This window comes from Miscanthus floridulus, chromosome 12 (assembly GCF_019320115.1).
Source record: "Miscanthus floridulus cultivar M001 chromosome 12, ASM1932011v1, whole genome shotgun sequence".
Lineage (NCBI taxonomy): Eukaryota > Viridiplantae > Streptophyta > Magnoliopsida > Poales > Poaceae > Miscanthus > Miscanthus floridulus.
In genome coordinates, this window is record NC_089591.1 from 53,012,830 (window position 1) to 53,031,349 (window position 18,520).

The window sequence follows — 18,520 nt, forward strand, 5'->3', positions numbered from 1 at the left end:
CCGGGGGAATTTGGAGCGACGTGGATGCCCTGAACATCGGCTACAGGCGAGAATCCACTTCAAGCGATCTTGGCCGTTAAACGCGAGATCGAACGGCTGGAGAAATTTATAGCGACGTGGATGCCCTGAACATCGGCCAAACCAAACTGGCTTAATAAGAGGAGATGTACTCCGATTTCGCAGTTGGTTACGTTCAGAGTGTTTTGAACCAGAGACCCAGAGTAAAGCTGAACAGGCGCGTCTACAATTTGCGATCGACCGTTGCAGTTTCAGTTTCCTGGACATTTTCGATTCCCGTGTTTTGCTCTGCAACCAGATCGGTGGTTAGTCATCAGCTTGCCATCCGCGTGCTCTCCTCCTACGACCCGGCCGGCCGCCACGGACGCCGACGCCGTCGCGGCCCTCAAGCCCGCGCTGGCCACGCTGAGGGTGACGTTGATCGAGTCCCTGCGGCTGCGACCGGTTCGGGAGGCCGTATTGGAAGAGCATGACAGCGTCGAACAGATTGCTACTTGAATGGGTCACTAGCTGCATTGTGCTTTGTTGATCGAGTTCATGTTTGTGAGATGGACCAGTGCGTCTTAACCTTGTTTTCAGTTTCGCTCTTAAACTTTGTGCCAGTCAGTTTGAGGTTGCCGATTCCTCTGTAAAGAAACTGTTGCGATGGTTGAGTTGTGACTGCCGTTTGGTTTCGGTTTCAGTTTAATTTGTGCAAGGATGATGGAGAACTGGAGATAATTTGTCCCCTGATTTGATTATTACAGTATCACTTCCGAGCCATTTCTACTACGTCCTCGTGTTACAACTTACAATTACAACTGCACCGCAGCACGACGTACGGTTCACCAAGCGCTCGCACGGTGGCGCTTGCCTGACACCGTGTATTAGCGCTCACTCGTCCTTCCTCCTCTTCTCGACGACGGCGAAGAAGGCGAGCGCGGCGACGGAGAGCGCGGAGAGCACGGCGGCGGCGACCCGGAGGGACGCGTGGACGCCCGTGTCGCCCGCGACGCGGAAGTAGTAAGCGGCCGCGGTCTGGCCGTAGCCCACGGGCGCCCCGGACTCGTCCAGCGCGTAGGCGCGCACGTGGTAGGACGCGCTGGGGACGTCGCGGGCGACCCTGTACCGGAGCGTGCGCGTGCCCGGGCCGCCGGCGGCGTACGCGTACGGCTGCGGCTGGGCGATCTCGAACTGGCATGCCTTGTCCTTGCTCAGGTCGTCGTTGGCCTTGCGCCACCCGCGGTCCTCCTGGCTCGCCGGCGCGTAGCAGAGCGTCGCCTTCACCGCCTTGTACCCGGCGTCCGCGCCGGCCGGCGCTGACGCGTTGAGGCGCCATGTCACGGTGATCGTGTCCTCGCCGGCGTACAGGACTGTGAATTTGACAGGAATGCCAGCATGAATGTTTGAATTTGTCCATCACATCAAGAGTCTGCGCTCTCGCACGTTTGCGTGCATTTTCTATTTGCTGCGCTAAAAACAAGCGCGTTATACACATGAGACAAACTACTGTGCCAAACAAGTCAACAATATCAGGCACTAGAACAAGAACCCAAAAATCCTTGCTCTGCAATCACTGCAATGGGCTAGCTGGTACCCATTTTGTTTCTGTCCCGTCTCTTTTGTGACGAGTCTGTTGAGCTAGCAGCAGCAGAATCAAAGCTACAGACCCAAATTTCCTTATTCTTGTGCTGAGAAAAACTTAAGGCCCAAATCTACTCTGTTGTAATTGCTCCTACCAGATCTGTTGATTTTCTTTTTCGAAGAGATGATGGGCTATTTGTGTGGAGAAAGTAGCCATTAGAAAGCTCCATGCACAATACTAAAAATAAACCAAACATCATATCAGTTTATCGCTGTAACCTCTACCACTAATGCGCTTCCCACAATCGGCAGCACGTAACCGTTCTTTCAGCTTTCACGTGGAACTCGCGTTCCGGCAGGAGGAGAGCTACTTGCCTACTTCGGTAGTTCCTGCTAGATTCTATAATTGCTAAGGCACCCGTGCTAGATTTTGCACCAGGTGCAATAAAATAGAAAAACACATTCTCCCTCTTTTGCATAGTGACCACAAGAATTGAAAGGAGAAGATGGATTCATATTTAAGTGCTTTGGAGCAAATTTTGCTTACCTAAGCTTTATGGCGTGGACATGTTCTAGCAATCTGTTATATATGCTAAACACTAAGGTTGCTCTAATAGTCTCTATATACAATACTCACTCCATCCTAAAATACAAGATATCCAAGCAATTTTAAGAACAAATAAAGAATCTAGCAGAAGACTAACTTGTCCTTCAGTTAGTTCCATTGTTAACTTTAATTTTCTAGTAAGGTGTAGCTTTAAAAGACATGTATACATGTCATTCATTTTGGTTACTAATTACATGACTCATTTTGAGCGAGAAGATGTCTAAAAGGTAGACACGTATAGATAAGGTTGACAATTCATAATACCTTGGAATAAATTTTAGGATGGAGAAAGTATATATATGCAATAATGCAAATAGTATCGTCGAACGACTGCGCTGCCTGCTGAGTTCAATGGAACCGAAAGAAGCGAACGATAATCCAGGTTCCGTCGTCACACGGCAGAATCGATCTCCCGAGCGCGGAAACAAGAACGCACCTTGGCCGGCCTTTGGCGACGCCTCGACGACGAGTGTCCTGCCGAGCGCGGAGAGGTGCGCCGCCGCCGCCGGCCTCGCGAAGCAAGCGCCGACCACGACCAGCAGCAGCAGCAGCAACAACGGCGGCAAAGCCGCCCCAGAACGAGCCATCATGCCAGGTGGTCTAGCGCTCGAAACAGTTGAGGCCGCTGAGAAGACGAGATGGGCCGCTAATATGTCCGCGCGTCGGTGTGCCGTGCGTTCGCGCCCGATGACTCGTGGCAAGCGGCCGGAGACTCACAAAAGGTGGCTGTCGAGTGACGACTGACCGGAGCTGGTTCTGCTAGCTTAGCGCTTGGGCGGGCGGACGGGACGACGCATGTGAAGCGGCACCAATGCAGCTGCGCCTGCACGACAGCACGAGCTTGCCTGGTCACTGATCGAGGGGTCGGGGCTGGGCTCTCTGGTCCTCGTGCTCGCGGCGAACAGTATCGTCGCCTGGCCTGCTCTTTGACGCCGAGCCAATCAAAGAGTCAGGGTCGAGAGTAACACACCGCCGACTTTTTCAACCTTCCGCCGTTGAATTCAGATGTTAGTAGCTGCTGCTCCAGTAGCTCTCGCGTAGTCAGTTCAGTGTCTGACGGCGACAAAGGCCTCGTTCGGCTTACTCCATATTCGGCTTGTTTGACTTGTTTTTTTCAGCTGGAACAGTATTTTTCTCTCAAAACAATTCAATCGGAACAGTGTTTTTCAGCCAGTTTCAGCCAAGATTCAGACCAGCGAACGGGGCCAAAGACGGCTGCCTCTGGGCGTTGACGAAGATTGTACCGAGTACACACCGTCACACCGACCAGACCAGTTACGCATAGACTGTCGTCGCAGGTGCGTTAGCCTGACAAATCTTACCGCCGTACTATACGCACTCTGTGGTAAAAGAATGCAATTATGAAAAAATGCCGATCAAACTAGATATATTAAGTTTATAGTAAATATTATTATCATTTATATCTCCAAATAAAATTATTATAAAAACATATTGTATAGCTAATCTAATGATATTTATTTTATCTCATGAATATCGTACTTTTTTATATAATTTTAATCAAAATTTAAACTGTTTTATTTGAATTGCATTTTTTTTTACGGATGGAGTACTTCGTTCCTTGGCACGGAACAAAGGGTAACAGTGTGGAACTACGGATCGGGCTTCGGGCAGTGCCGCCATGGCATCATGTAGTACGATGGCTTCGAGCGCCATCCATGAGGTAGAGGTGACCGAACAAATAAGACTTTATGGACACCTGGTCAACATTGCCATTGGATCTTGTTTCAATGAAAAGGCAGAGTTCCTGCTGTTTACATTCAGAAAATAATACGTCCATTGGAATGGTATTGTACATCCTCTGGTGTTGGACATTTTTCCAATGCTCATCCGACGGCAATCTTCCAAATTATAAATCATTTTAGTATCATTATCCATAGTTAGTACCAAAGTTTTTAGAAAAATATAATCAACTACACTAATAATCATGTCCTAGTTGTTGATGTAATTTTTCTCTAAAAACTTGATTAAAATTAGAAAAAAAAATAACTTAGGATTTATAACGAGGGAGTATTCATATATGCCCATATAGTGAAGAGATCTCTATAGTGAATGTTCGGTGCTCACGGGAGCAGCCCTTTGGATGTAGAGATTTCTACACCGTACCTAAGATGATATGCATTATTTATTTGGTGCTCTCGTGTTTTTTCTAACCGCTAAACTATCTGTTGAGAACATATTTATTGCGACTTCCTCACATTCAACCGTACCAACAAATTTCATGTTGGCTTGGGTTGTTTCTCGTCTTGTGTTAGTACCGGTTAGTACCGCTAAACTAAGACGTGTAAATAACAAGTTAACAACCATGTTAGTACCGGTTATTGATTTATCACCCAACCACTACAATCATAATTATAGCCTATAAGTCATTTCTCTACAACAAGGAAACCTCCATCCTTGCTCACGATAGACCGAACTCCATATTAGATGCATTATGTGTCCCATTAATCCGATTGCTCCTATGTATAGCGGGGATTTACCATTTGATAACAGTACGTCTACCATGACCTAGAGATGATGACCATGATTTTTAAGGCGGTAAGACGAAGTGTGACGACCTGTATCCTTTTTCTTAGAATGACTAGGTGTTCATAAGACGAGGTGAGGCAATACCATAACATGTGAAGCAGCAAAATAGCAACAAGGAGGGCGAAAAAAAGGAGAGGTGAGGAGGAAAAAAAATCCGGTGGAGACAGCATGCACAACGCGTCCGTGCATACCACCTCTAGATTTGTGTCGCGTGTTCGTGAAACAAATCTCAGTCTGGGCACTTTTTCACCGAAAACCGAACACCGAACCAAATCGAACCGAATAGTCGGTAGTTCGGTTTTTCGGTTCGGTTTCGATTTCTAGTTCTGTGAAGTTCGGTGTTCGGCTTCGGTTTCTATGCAATACCAAACCGAAGTACCAAAAAACCGAACCGAACCCTGTTTTTTTTCCTGTTGTTTATCAAAACTGATGGAGTACTGTGGTTTATTATCAAGAATGAACTGCAAATTTGTAATATTTGATTTGAGCATTGAATTGTTAAGTTTGTAACAGTCTTGAGTCTTCAAATAATATACTGTGCTGTGTTGTCAGTTCTAAATCCTGTCTGATGTTTTCTTGCATCGGTTTATTCGGTTTTAACCGAAAAACCGAACTAAAAAACCGAACCGAAATTGGTCGGTTTTTGGAATTTTAGCAAACCGATCGGGGGTCATTTTCTGGAAACCGAAATTTTGGAAAACCGAAAAAAACCGAACCGAACCGTCGGTTAAAATCAAACGCCCAAGTTGAAACAAATCGCACGACGCTGCTTGTTGGCTGGGAGACGAGGGAGTTGTGCGATCGTGCAAGCCATCAGGCATCGTGTGGGAGAGTTGCGAGCCAAGCGAGTGGCGTTCGTCAGATTATTTTTTGTGTCCACGTGGCAAGAATCTGTAGGCGGTATGCACGGACGCGCAATGCATGTTGTCTCCACCGTTTTTTTTCTGGTGAGGAAGGAAGAAAGTCTGGCCCAGCCCACCAGTCAACCAACACTACTTCTCCCTTTCCAATTCACCAGATGTTGCCCTCCCTTTTCCATCCACAGTGTCATCCCTGCACTCTCTCTCTCTCCCTCCCCCCCCCCTTCATCGCCCTTATCCATCCATCACGATGAAACCTCATGTGTCCTTCCATATCTATCTACGATGCATCTATCTCTACACGCCATCACTCCACACATCACACTCCTTTTTGCTCCTTGCCTTGCTACCCATTGGAGTTGGCAAGGATGGAGGACCTAGCAGCTTCTTGGCATCGTTGATAAAAATGAGAAGTATCTATTTGGATCTATTAGCGGATAATAGTTAGATATATCGCTAATAGGTCACAACTATTATTAGCTGCTATTAGCTATTTTGATCTAACTAGTGAAATAGTTGTTAGTTGAGTATTCAGCTAACACTAGCTAAACTATTGGTTAGACCTGTTTGGATCGAAGGAACTAATTATTAACAGCTAACTACTATCTCCTTGGTTCTAAACCATGCCTAATTGATGTTAAGAGCCTGTTTGATTATAAGGGACTAGAGACTAGTGAGCTTACTTTAATTCCTTCTAGTCCCTAGTTTGCCAAACAGGAGGTACTTATAAGGGACTAATAGTCTCTAGTCCAGTAGTCACTTGAGGATAGTTATTTGGGACTTCTGGCCCAAAAGAACAGCCCACGCCCCTCAACTATTGGCCTCCCAGGTATCTCAAAAAGCATTGAATAGGGATATTTTGGTCATTGTCCAACAACTTTAATGGCCTTTAGTCCCTTTTACCCTTGAACCAAATAGGATATGGGGCTATAGTTTAGTTCCTGCTTTAGTCTCTAGTCTCTTGAACCAAACATGCCCTAACATCTGGAAGAGAATCTTGATTAGAGCTGGTACCCAAGCTGTCCCTATTTATGCCATGTTTTCATTTACCGAGGTTTTAGGAAATTGGCTCCATCATCATTTTTTCTCTACTGGTGGGCACGAAAAGAAAAACCACAAGGTGTATTGATTTTTCAATTTGGCTACGTTGGCTTGGAAGTGATTGAGACTTTTGGTCGACCAAAGTTGCTTTTTGCACAAGTCCAACATGCTAAATTCCCTCGTGGACGATTATTTGTGCATAGTAAATTTTAATTGTGCTAATTTTAAATTTTAATTTTGCACAAGTCCATCATGGAGAAGGAGAATGGATTCCGCTTTGCGAAATTTTCCATCCCGGCCCAACATAATTGAAGCCAGGCCAGTTAAGGCCCATACCACGGGACCAACTTACACACGTGGCCCTACGAAGTACGAAGACATAGAAATCCTCGTCATCCTTGCGACCTTGCGCAGATAAGGATGGCAACCGGACGTAGCGATCGGGTATCGTCGGAACATTTTCGTTCCCGTTACGAGGAATTCATTCCGTCTTCGTCCTCGTTAACTGTCTCGTGTATAGATTTTTGTCTATTTTCATATCCGTCAGATATCGGTCAGGTAACAGATATCCGTTGGGTACTATATACCCGATAAACAAGGATACTTGGGGTTATAGATTTACGATCAGAGACGTTTTTTCTTTATCCGGTTAAAAGTGTCGGAGTCTCGGAGATGCCGAGAAGAAGGAGCAAGATTACGAGGAGGACGAGCAAAGGTGGTAGAGAGACCGAACTGAGGAAACGAGGGGCACGAGCGCTCGTGAGGCTGACGTGCTTATGCTGCTGGCGGAGATGATGAGGAAAAATTGAACTCGAGTTCCTAGAACACATAAACTATATATATGATTGTTTAGATTTGGACCAAAATACCTATATTAAGTTTTTTTTTTTTGCCTAATGCTCGCATGACAGTTTAAATAGTCGGGTTCCCCAACAGGTACCAGGAACGGATAAACATGAAATGTTCCCGTACCCGCTATACCCATCGGAAATAAATTTTTACCCATTTAAATACCCACGAGTAAAGATATATCCCATCCTATCTCCTAATGAATCAAATACCGGTCGGGTATCGGGTATCGGGTATGAGAGCCCGTTGCCATCTTTCAGCGTGATCGGCTGGGGCTGGCTGGCTGGACTGGCTGACCAGCCCCTCACATAGATACTATTTACATAAACCAAACAGAAATACTTCTCTCTCATGTAAACCAATCAACAACTGTACGAACAGCCTAATCGAGGAGGCTGTTTATGCGCAGACCACGCCGCCACCGCCCACCGCAGGCCGCACGTCTTGCGGCTCCTGCCCGGTCATTGCTCTTTGAGACTTTTCCCTGTGTGCCCTTATAAAAGATCGCAATCCCCTCTGTGCCCCTAGAAAAATTCAGCGGTCTTCAGCGCCACTACTTCAACTTTTTCGGGTCCTCCATGCCACTTCCGTCAGTTCAGGCTCTAACGCCGTCAAACTGCTGGTGTGAAAAGACGAAAATGCCCTTAAGTTCAAATATGTTATTAATTTTTTTGAGCATCTTAACGACTTCAAATGAAAAAACTCAAAACTAGAAAGTTGTAGATCTCGTCGAGATCTATAATTTTCATATAAAAATTATTTTCATTTAATTCTGCAAAAAAACTATGATGATTTTTCTAAGATATATTAATCATATCAAATCATATTTTTTTTGCGGAATTAAATGAAAATAATTTTTATATAAAAATTATAGATCTCGACGAGATCTACAACTTTCTAGTTTTGAGTTTTTTCATTTGAAGTCGTTAAGATGCTCAAAAAAAATTAATAACATATTTGAACTTAAGGGCATTTTCGTCTTTTCACACCAGCAGTTTGACGGCGTTAGAGCCTGAACTGACGGAAGTGGCATGGAGGACCCGAAAAAGTTGAAGTAGTGGCGCTGAAGACCGCTGAATTTTTCCAGGGGCACAGAGGGGATTGCGATCTTTTATAAGGGCACACAGGGAAAAGTCTCTTGCTCTTTCCGAGTTCCGACCGCCCGACCCCGAAGCCAAACCACGCCTTAAACCCCGTCAATCCGAGATCCGACGGCCCAGATCTCTCGTCTCCCTCTGCCCGTCCGTTCCCCATCTTCCCGCCCTCTCGCCATGTCACCGCCGGCTGCCGGCGCGGCCGCCACCTCCGGCGACGGGCCACCGCCGTCGCCGCGCGAGCTCTACACCATCCCGGCATCATCCGGTAAGAATTTTCTCTCTCTCGACGCGCCCTTCTTCCCCGTCGTGCTCCTCCTAGGGTTACAGGGGTGACCCCCCGCTGAGCCGGCCGCCTGACCGAATTCCGTGTCTGCTTCCGCCACCCCACAGGTTGGTTCCGGTGGGACGGGATCCACGAGACGGAGCGGCGGGCGCTGCCGGAGTTCTTCGGCGGGGCAGGCGGCGCTGGGTTCGGGACGGCGACGCGGAACCCGCGGATCTACCGCGAGTACCGCGACTTCATCATCGCCAAGTACCGGGAGGACCCGGCGCGCCGCCTCACTTTCACCGAGGTCCGCAGGGCGCTTGTCGGGGACGTCACGCTTCTCCGGAAGCTCTTCGCCTTCCTCGACTCCTCTGGCCTCATCAACTTCTCGGCCTCCTCCTCGTCCTCTGGCCCCGCTTCGCGGAAGCAGGAGGTGGGGGTCGTCGTGGAGGCGCCCGTGGGTCTGCAGGTGACACCGCGGCCGCCAGCGTCCTACTTTGCCGAGGAGAAGCGTGGAGCGGCGAGCGGGGAGAAGGAGAACGGATTCCGGTTGCCGCCACTGACCTCATACAGTGATGTGTTTGGGGAATGGGCGCCTGGGAAGGCGTGTATATGTGGTTTTTGCGGTGAGGAGTGCAATGGTGCGAAAGTTGAGACGCTGCAGGTACTATTAAAGCTCCAAAAAACTGTCTGAGGATTTTTTCCATGATTGTTGTTTTTTTAGTAGATTTTGGGTTTAGGACTATGAAGTGCTAAAACCTAGAAGGTAGAATGTGGAATATGCAGTGCCAAAAGCTACAGCTCAGATCAAAGCAACTCATACTGTCTCAGGTATAGGTTCATGGACGTTTCAAACATGCTTGAGAAACATTGCAAACTTGTGAAGGTTGTTTTGAACCAATATATCCATTTTTGTTAAAACAGGTAACCTAGCGTTCGATTCAAGAAAATGAAAGAGGGGGCAAATGATAACTGTGGTGCTACTGTATATTATTAAGTTGATAGGGGTGCTATGTAAATGTCTAGTCCCTAGGTTCTAGGATCGGAATATTTTGAAACCTACAATTTTCACTTGGTAACATCCGAGAATTCACTCATTAGCATGTTTTGTAGATAATAGTTGCTATGGAATATGAAAAAAGAAGTATATATTTTTTCTGTGGACTAGCTGACAACGTGAGGTTGGTAGATGATAAAATGCACACACAATCTGCTCACTCAGCTCTAGTGGATATTTGTCGTATTGCAAAGTGGCTCTTTTCACTAAGCTGTGGTATCAGCTACGCATTGACTGAGTGGTACATTTTGGTCTTATGGGTGCATCAAGCAGTGATGAAAATTGGGAAATATCTGCTCTGTATTCATTAACATTTCTCACATTCACTTTCAGGATGGTTTTAAAGTATGTTCAAAATGTTCCAAAAGCAATAATGATAATAACAAGGAAGAAGCGAATAAATGTCCTGGTGACAAAAAGGACAGTATGGAAAATCATGCTTCCAGTGCATGGACAGACGCGGAGACGTTACTCCTTTTGGAAGGAGTCCTAAAACATGGAGATGACTGGGATCTTATTGCCCAGCATGTCCGTACAAAGAATAAATCAGAATGCATAGCAAGGCTTATTCAGTTACCTTTTGGCGAACATATGCTGGGCACAATAAATGGTAAATCCGTTAGCAGGCTCCACATAAACCAGGCAACTGATGGAAAAACAAACCAGCACATTATGAAGGAGTCTTCAAGCCACACAACTGAAATGGCTGATGGCATGCAGATTGATGGAAATGAAGATAGTGCTGATAACTCAGTTGAAGAATATCCTACAAAACGCAGACGGTTATTTCCTTCAATGGATGCTACCACTTCATTAATGGAGCAGGTAACTAGATCTACGACAAAATGTCATGAAACTCACGTGCTAGTGTAAGGATGCTTATAAGTTTTAAATGAGAAGGATACTAACATTTGTTTATGCTACCTCAGTTAGCGCTCCTGACCACAACAGCTAGTCCAGATGTTGTTGCTGCAGCTGCTGATGTTGCAATTAAAGCGTTCAGCAATGAAAACCCACAAGCAAGGAAAGCCTTTCGCCTCAGCGAACGAGAATATAAGACTAATGCCTTCGCTTCTAATCATGTCCAACAGATGTAAGAATGAGTTTGTATTATTCATATGTTCATTTTGTGGCCAGAGGTGGTGCGATCTTCTATTTATTTTATTTTTTTGCACGGCATGCTTACAGCGACCGCAAAATTGGCGATAAGGATGTGAAAATGCATGGCCAGCCTGGTTCTGGTTGGTCAAATTTATTTTCTCACATTCCAAGCTAATATAAATACAGTATCCACCTCATCTTTTCTACTTTGCTCATCTAAAATCTGTTGTCTTCCATTCGTGATTCAGATAAGCAGGAAAAGAAGTTCATTGCTAACGCATATCAATTGAGGGCAGCTGTTGCTACTGCTGTTGGTGTAGCTGCTGCCCGTGCTAAAATGCTTGCAGATCAGGAGGAGCGAGAAATGGAGCTCCTAATGGCATCTGTGATTGAAACTCAGGTGAAACTTTAGTCCTTTCCTGCCTAAACTTCTGCCACGACAGTATTCTGGATTTTAGTTTTTACTTGCTAACCGCATGTGTGAAACGATATATTCCGAGCAAAATTCATCAGAATTCCACAAACAATTTTGGCTTCATAGCTTATTAATCAATGGCTAATGGACATGATAAGTTTAGAGTAGGATATCAATATTGTATAGCTCTAGGATGTCACTAATAATGAGCTAAAGTTGGTTCGGCACTGTGTTCACTTAGATTTCACATTCCGCTCCCACCCAGTTACCTTGTGCTTATAACAGAAGTTATTAATAGCTTCTATATGTAGTCTTGGTGATCGACTAGTACATTGCCATCTTTTTTATTTGGAGTGGAACAAACTTTAAGGGTGCTTGGTTTGAGGAACAGGTGGTGCATCATGAGTTTATTTATTCCATGAATTTTGGTGGAATACTGGAATCACCTCATTCCTTATGGTTGTACTAATTATTAGGTTGTGAGGGATTGTGGAGGAGAATCAGCCCATTCCATTCCACAAACCAAACAAAAAAAAAGTGGCGTGAGATGATGGATCACCCCATTACTCAAACCAAACACACCTTTACATATCATTTCAAAAACTAATATGGAATTTGTTTGATCACTGAAGTTTTTTTGGTCTGTCTGTCTATGTTTACCAGTTAAGAAAGATGCAATACAAGATCAAACACTTTGAGGAGCTAGAGTCAGTCATGGATCAAGAGTACACCACTATACAGCAAATGAAGGGATCCCTCATGAATGAATGGCTAAAGGTCCTCGAGCATGCATTCCGGGCTGGAGTCTCACTACCGAGAGATGAATTGCTCACAAAGCTGTTCCTGAACTAGCCCACCCCATGAGGAAGCTGGCCGCAGTCGAGTAGCCCTCCTCTGATGTGCATCACCCTGACTGTTGCTGGTTGATAGCTTCCTGCGTGTATGAGGGCGCGTCTGTAAAGGTGCTGATTGAGCTTTCGATTTCTCAGAATTTTGGGACCGGGATCACAACCACCCTTTGTAACATCTTTGCCCTGTTGTACCAACTAGGTTAGATGACAAAATTGCTGAAATTTTCCTGTAGTTGACATGTATGGTTTCGTTGGTATGGATGTGGAAATGTTACTTCAGTTTTGGAGTTTCACATGTTGCTTGATCTGTTAGCAGATTGCTTTGGCAATGTTGTATGGGGAGATGTGGCCTCTAAAATCGCCAACCCGAGGGTTGACGTGTACCATTTTTGCAACTTTATGGTGACGAGCAATCTAGCATTTTGTTTTTACTATTTCGAGTTTTCAACCAATCTGGAATTTTGAGATTTCGAATGGACGGCCAGGATGGAGAGTGTTCATCGTAGTCATGTCAGGAGAATTGTAAATTTTCAAGGCCCTCGACATCACGCAGAACGGCCAAAACCCTCGTTCCCAAATCTATTCCATCCTCCAGTAGTCCAGTTGCAAACAACCTGATGGCGAAGAAGAGCAAAGGCCCGGCCCCCGCGGCGGCGGCGGCGGCGGATGAGACGGGCGTCGCGAGTCCCCAGGGCTCCGCCCACGGCAGCGAGGGCGCCGGGGAGAAGGAGGGCGCCTTCCTTCTGGGGGAGCCAACCTGGGAGGACGCCGGCGGCGGGCGGTGGCGGTGCGCGGAGACGGGGCACGAGCTGCCGGAGCGGGAGAAGGAGGCCTACGCGCGGTCCCGCGCCTGCCGCCTCGCGCTCATTGACCACGCCGTCGCGCGCAAGAAGCCGCCGCTTAACGCCTTCAAGCCCCACCCCGAGCACAAGTACGTACTGGCCCCCTCTGCTCCTTCTGCTGCTATTCTGCTCTGTATCGGTGCCTGTGCCTACTCGTAGCTCATGTGAATTTGTTCGCGAACACTTACCCTGATGCGACCCCGAGGGGTTCAATTGGACATCCATTAGTGCTAGTGCAAGCCCAGGGGCTCAACTGGCTACGCATTGGTGCAGTGCGCTGCACTAAAAATGATGTTAGAGTTCTGCATCAAAATGTATTTTGGCATGATGCTGTGGTGATGTCACATCTTACCCCGAGATAAATTAGTGACAAAAAGTTGATGTGCATCCTTTTGATGAATCATAACATGCACTACTATTGCGATTTGGGTCATTTATATATAATCTGAGCTAGCCTTTTTGTCCAAGATCGAAGCTGGTATGCAAGATTACAGGGGATACGGTTAACAAGTTGGAGGATCACATATGGAAGCACATCAATGGGAAGAGATTTCTTAACAAGCTAGGTAAAAGTTAACTGTTAATGTCAGACAAATTGTTTGTACCTTGCTGAGAACAATTCATTATTATCAAACGCAGATTCCAGTAGAACTTGGCTGGAATTATGCTACCAATGCAACCAGCTGCATAAAGCCTGCACCAGAATATTTGTACGCATAACCCATTTAACGTGCCCATCACTGTGTAACAGAAAAACTAGAAGACCAGATGGCTTCTGGCGAGATGGCTGATGGAGAACCTGTGAAGTCAAATGAAGTGGCAAAGAAGAGCAAGTCAAGAAAGAAGGACAAGAAGAAAGCTAATGTTGCCAGTCCTTCTTTGCCAAGAGAACCTAAACCAGAGATGGATGATTCAGATGATCCAGATTTCTGGGTGCCTCCTGTTGGAAGTCGCTGGGATGACGACGACGGGAAAGACAGATGGGAGTCATCACCAGGAAAGCCCAACTCAGCAAAGAACGAAGGTGGTTCTGGTATGTCTGAGTTTGTTAGACTAAACTGCATAGGCAATCCCTGAAGTTAGTAATGATCAATAGTTTATATCACATTTTCTAGAAATTTTTGTTGCATAGGTAACTTTTGCTCAATATTTTAGTTGTTAAATCAATCACTTTTCTTAGACTTCTTGTTTATGAAACACTGGGACTGGGAATTTATTGGTAACATGAAGGGTTCCTTGGAAAATATTTTCTTGAATCCAGCTTGAGAATAACCATCCCCAACATGTAAAAAAAAAACATCGAAATATTCCATGTCCATAAAAGGTTGTTTGTGAAGGGCGGGCCTGGTGCAAGCGGTAGAGTCTTACTCTTACCGCCTGTGACCGGAAGGTCCCGGGTTCGAGTCGCGGTCTCCTCGCATTGCACAGGCGAGGGTAAGGCTTGCCACTGACACCCTTCCCCATACCCCGCACAGAGCGGGAGCTCTCTGCACTGGGTACACCCTTTTTTTTATAAAAGGTTGTTTGTTGCTGAACTATGATATACACATTAAACAGCCCTAAGAAGATCATCCACACTCCAGATGTTGGTTATGGATAAGAAATTTCGTTTTATGCTTGCACTTTTGGTACATATTTATTGGATGTCCCCTAGCATACTGAAGTTTACAGTCCGTTTTTATCCAACTGTACAGATGTGAGGTTCATGTTGTAATTAGATTGTACCTACCTAATGCTGTTCAGAAGTTATCTCCCTGCTTCTGAAATTTGTGTAATAGTCTCTTTTTCAATCATGACGAGATCAGCTGTTAAACCATGACATTTTCCTTGTCTCGTATCATAGATGATGATGGTGGTGGTGATAATGACGGTGGTGATGAGGATGCTACGGCTGACAAGGATGATGCTGAATCAAGGGAACTTGAAAGGTATCTTCATACCTTTTGCTCGATTCAATGAATAATGCCTGCTGTCACATAAATAAGCAAGGTTTTCAACTATTGTAGCAGGACAAAGCGAATGTCAATAGAAGCAGTTGGGCCAAGTAGCTTCGCTTCAAGGAAGAAAAAACCCAAGAAGGAGCAGTAAGGCATTGACGATTTATATTGAGACTCAAATGTAGAATTTGGTATCGATGAGAGGAAGAAGCGTTATCTGTTGGGTTGTGTTTCCTGAGATTTGGGTAATCAATGACTGGATTTGTGTTAGCATGTTTCTGGTTAACGCTTGTCACTTGTCAGCTTTGATACATCTACATTTGCACGTACCTTACAAGAATTTTTTGGAAAACATTGAGGGTCAACTATCAGTTGCCTTTGCGTTGCTGCGTGACTCAAGATTTTGGTTGGATCAATCACTTTTTGCTCATTGAGTGAATACAGAATCGATTAATACACATACTGCACAAACAAACACTTTTTTGCAGTTACCTATTCTCGAGGAGATGGGAAGCTAGAATTGCTGGTAATTTACACTGGTCAGCACGTCCTTAAAAAAAGCTCACTTGTTCACTACAATGCAAGAAGTATAAGCTGTTACTGCCAAAGGTTCTATTCAGTGACAAATATTTTAGCAAAGCTATTAACTTGAAATGTGTCTTTACCTGACCTGCCATAGAATGTTTTTTATTAAAAAAAATACCTCCTTAGACTTTCTTGTTTTTGAAACACTGGACTGGGAATGTATTGATAAAACAAAATTAATATGCAAAGCAATTACACAACAGTGGTCACATAATGGCCCATCCACACTTGCGCAGAACACTAGTAATAGTAGACAAAACTTAACTGATCCAATCAGCCAAGCTTCATTCATTTTGCCAGAAGCTCAAACCTTGATATATTCCTAGTTCACTCGAAAGTTTCTTACTTTCTTCCATCTATAGTATACTGCTAGTTCGTATGTATTGTTGCAACACACTTCCATCTATATTCTATATACTACTGTAGTTTTATTGCAACACACGGCCCGCTTATCTTATAATCTGTCTTTTTCAGCTTGTTTTTTCAGTCGGAAGAGTGTTTTTCTCTCCCAACAAATCAGCCGGAACAATGTTTCGGCTTGTTTTTTCAGCGAAGTGGTTACACGCCTTTGTCATTTTTTGGACTTTGCAAGGGCACAAAGGCCTAGCTACGAGCGTAGTCCGCAGTCCGATTGTCGGAGCCCAAACCGGCCATTACAGACGCGAAAACTGACAAACGGGCCCTTGCGCACCGCTGATTGCTTTGGAGCAGCGCCCGTCGCGCCGTCCGCGTCTCGTGACGGCGGCACTCTAGAAAAACAAACAAAACTCCTGTTGCCGATGTGCAACTAGTATAGGTCATCATCTACCATACTTGCCATATCAGTTCGAGAATGACGTCGTGCACCGATCCGGAAGCGCTCGTCGTTTCACACATGAATGCGTAACGGAGCACGTACACAGCTCCTCGAATCCGATTCCTAACGCAGGAGCAGTGGCGGACCCAGGATTTCAAAGTTGGTTAAGCAAAGACCAAAGGAGATTTGAGATTTTACCTCTAAATTTGATCAAGGAAGAAATCGAATCGTGAATTTGAGATCTACCTAGGCTTCTACCTTCTAGTTGTCTTGTGGGTGTGTGCCCTCCTAGCTAACCATCGGCGGGCGGCGTCGTGATGTGGGCAGTGTGCTTGCTGGCAGATGAGGCTGGGCAACGATCACTGTTGTGCTGAATGGACGGCCGAACGCCTCTGTGGGCCAGTGGATCCGCCCAATTTTTTTTTTATTTTTCAGTTTTTTTTTTTTGAAAAATATTCACAAATAGATCTCTGGTGGTTTGGTTTTTTTTTTTTTTGTTTATGGACCCTGACCTCGGCGCCATGGCTTTTGGCGCCGAGGAAACATGTCTCGACGCCATGGCCAATGGCGCCGGGGTCTTGGCGAGGCGTTCGGACGTGGCGGTGACCTGACGCCGACGTGGACAAGGCCTCGGCGCCATAGATCTTGACGCCGAGCTGTTACCCTATAGATCTTGGCGTTTGAAATGAAACAAGTATAATTGTTCTGAGGAACATGCTACGATGTCATTGCGGTTTAACTGGTTAGGACATGCACGACTTAACTCAAAGACCTAGGCTCGAACCCCGGTTGAATTTTGTTTTGCTACATTTTTATAAGCATTTTTCGGCTTCTTGACTAGTCACTTTCTTTTCCCCTTTCGCTTCGCTGAAAAAACAAACCAAAACACTGTTCTGGCTGATTTGTTACGAGAGAAAAATACTATTCCGACTAAAAAAATAAGTTGAAAAAACGAATTACAAGATAAGCGAACCGGGCATCATATCAAACACACCATAACCATCATGTGCAAGCTAAGTGCAGCAAGGCTTCCTGACTCCAGCACTGATTGGGTCGATTCCATCGAACTGAGCTGACACGCACAGTAGGAATATAGTATTACGAGTATGTGTCATGTGTCACATCTGGATTCGTACATATATTTGCAGTAAAAAAAACGGAGAGACGACAACACCGATCGATGGTCCAGTCTCTAGCTATAGCAGGCTGATTAATTGTAAGGACGACGGACCGCGACACGGACGGTCGACGTCGTTTTTCTCCAAGACTCCAAGGGTGCGGCAGCTGCCACGTTTGTTTAATAACGGGCCACGCACTTCACGGGAGCCAAAGTTTAGAATCTTTTTGCTGTTTCCGGCTCACAAGTCGCCATAGTACTCATTGTTATTTCTTTGGGTTCCCGTCGCCATATGCATGCATGAATTATTGCTAGGTACTTATTTATTCTCCGGTACCCATTACAAAAACCCGCTTTAAGACAACCTAAGGGTCCATTATTGATTCCCATCGACATTATTGGTATGATTAAATGTTGGACCCAAGGTTTGGATTCCAACTTGCCCAAAAATGCTTATAAAAATATAGCAAAAAAAAAAGTTAGTGCTGGGTTTTAAACCCAGGCATTTGAACTAAGTCGCCCGTGTCCTGACCAGCTGAATCGCAATAGTGTTGTTGCATATTTTTCGGAACAATTATACTTGTTTCATTTCAAACGTCAAGATCTATAGGGTAACAACTCGGCACCTAGATCTATAGCGTCGAGCTCGGCACCTAGATCTATGGCGTCGAGGCCTGGTCCACGTCGGCGCCAGGTCACCGCCACATCCGAACGCCTCGCCAAGACCTCGGCGCCATTGGCCGTGGCGCCGAGATGTGTTTTCTCGACGCCAAAAGCCATGACGCCGAGGCCAGGGTCCATAAACGAAAATCAAACCACGAAGGATCTATTTGTGAATATTTTTTTTAAAAAGATTGAAAAATAAAAAATTCGGCCCCCAAGGCAATAGGGTGCTGCCACACCGAGGCGCGACCATGTGGGTGGTCAGTGGCAGGGCCAGCAGTGCTAGCTGCTAGGGTTCCCGGTTCAATG

At 45.6% G+C, this 18,520-nt stretch overlaps 2 protein-coding genes across 2 annotated transcripts; one reads left to right on the forward strand and one right to left on the reverse strand.

Annotated features, from left to right (window-relative positions):
- Positions 1 to 721: 721 nt before the first annotated feature.
- Positions 722 to 2,906, reverse strand: LOC136497785 (probable high-affinity nitrate transporter-activating protein 2.2). The gene is made up of 2 exons (XM_066493645.1): positions 2,625 to 2,906; positions 722 to 1,370 (listed from the first exon to the last, which is right to left on the reverse strand). Exons 1-2 carry the CDS (start codon positions 2,776 to 2,778, stop codon positions 892 to 894), a joined length of 633 nt encoding a protein of 210 aa, XP_066349742.1. The 5' UTR covers positions 2,779 to 2,906; the 3' UTR covers positions 722 to 891.
- A 5,722-nt stretch (positions 2,907 to 8,628) lies between these two features.
- On the forward strand, positions 8,629 to 15,415 carry LOC136496436 (SWI/SNF complex subunit SWI3A homolog). The gene is made up of 12 exons (XM_066492105.1): positions 8,629 to 8,847; positions 8,973 to 9,511; positions 10,238 to 10,729; positions 10,834 to 10,997; positions 11,093 to 11,145; positions 11,254 to 11,405; positions 12,084 to 12,268; positions 13,062 to 13,202; positions 13,582 to 13,679; positions 13,865 to 14,146; positions 14,957 to 15,041; positions 15,120 to 15,415. The coding sequence occupies exons 1-12, from the start codon at positions 8,757 to 8,759 to the stop codon at positions 15,199 to 15,201; spliced, it is 2,364 nt and encodes a 787-aa protein (XP_066348202.1). The 5' UTR covers positions 8,629 to 8,756; the 3' UTR covers positions 15,202 to 15,415.
- The last annotated feature ends 3,105 nt before the right edge of the window (positions 15,416 to 18,520 follow it).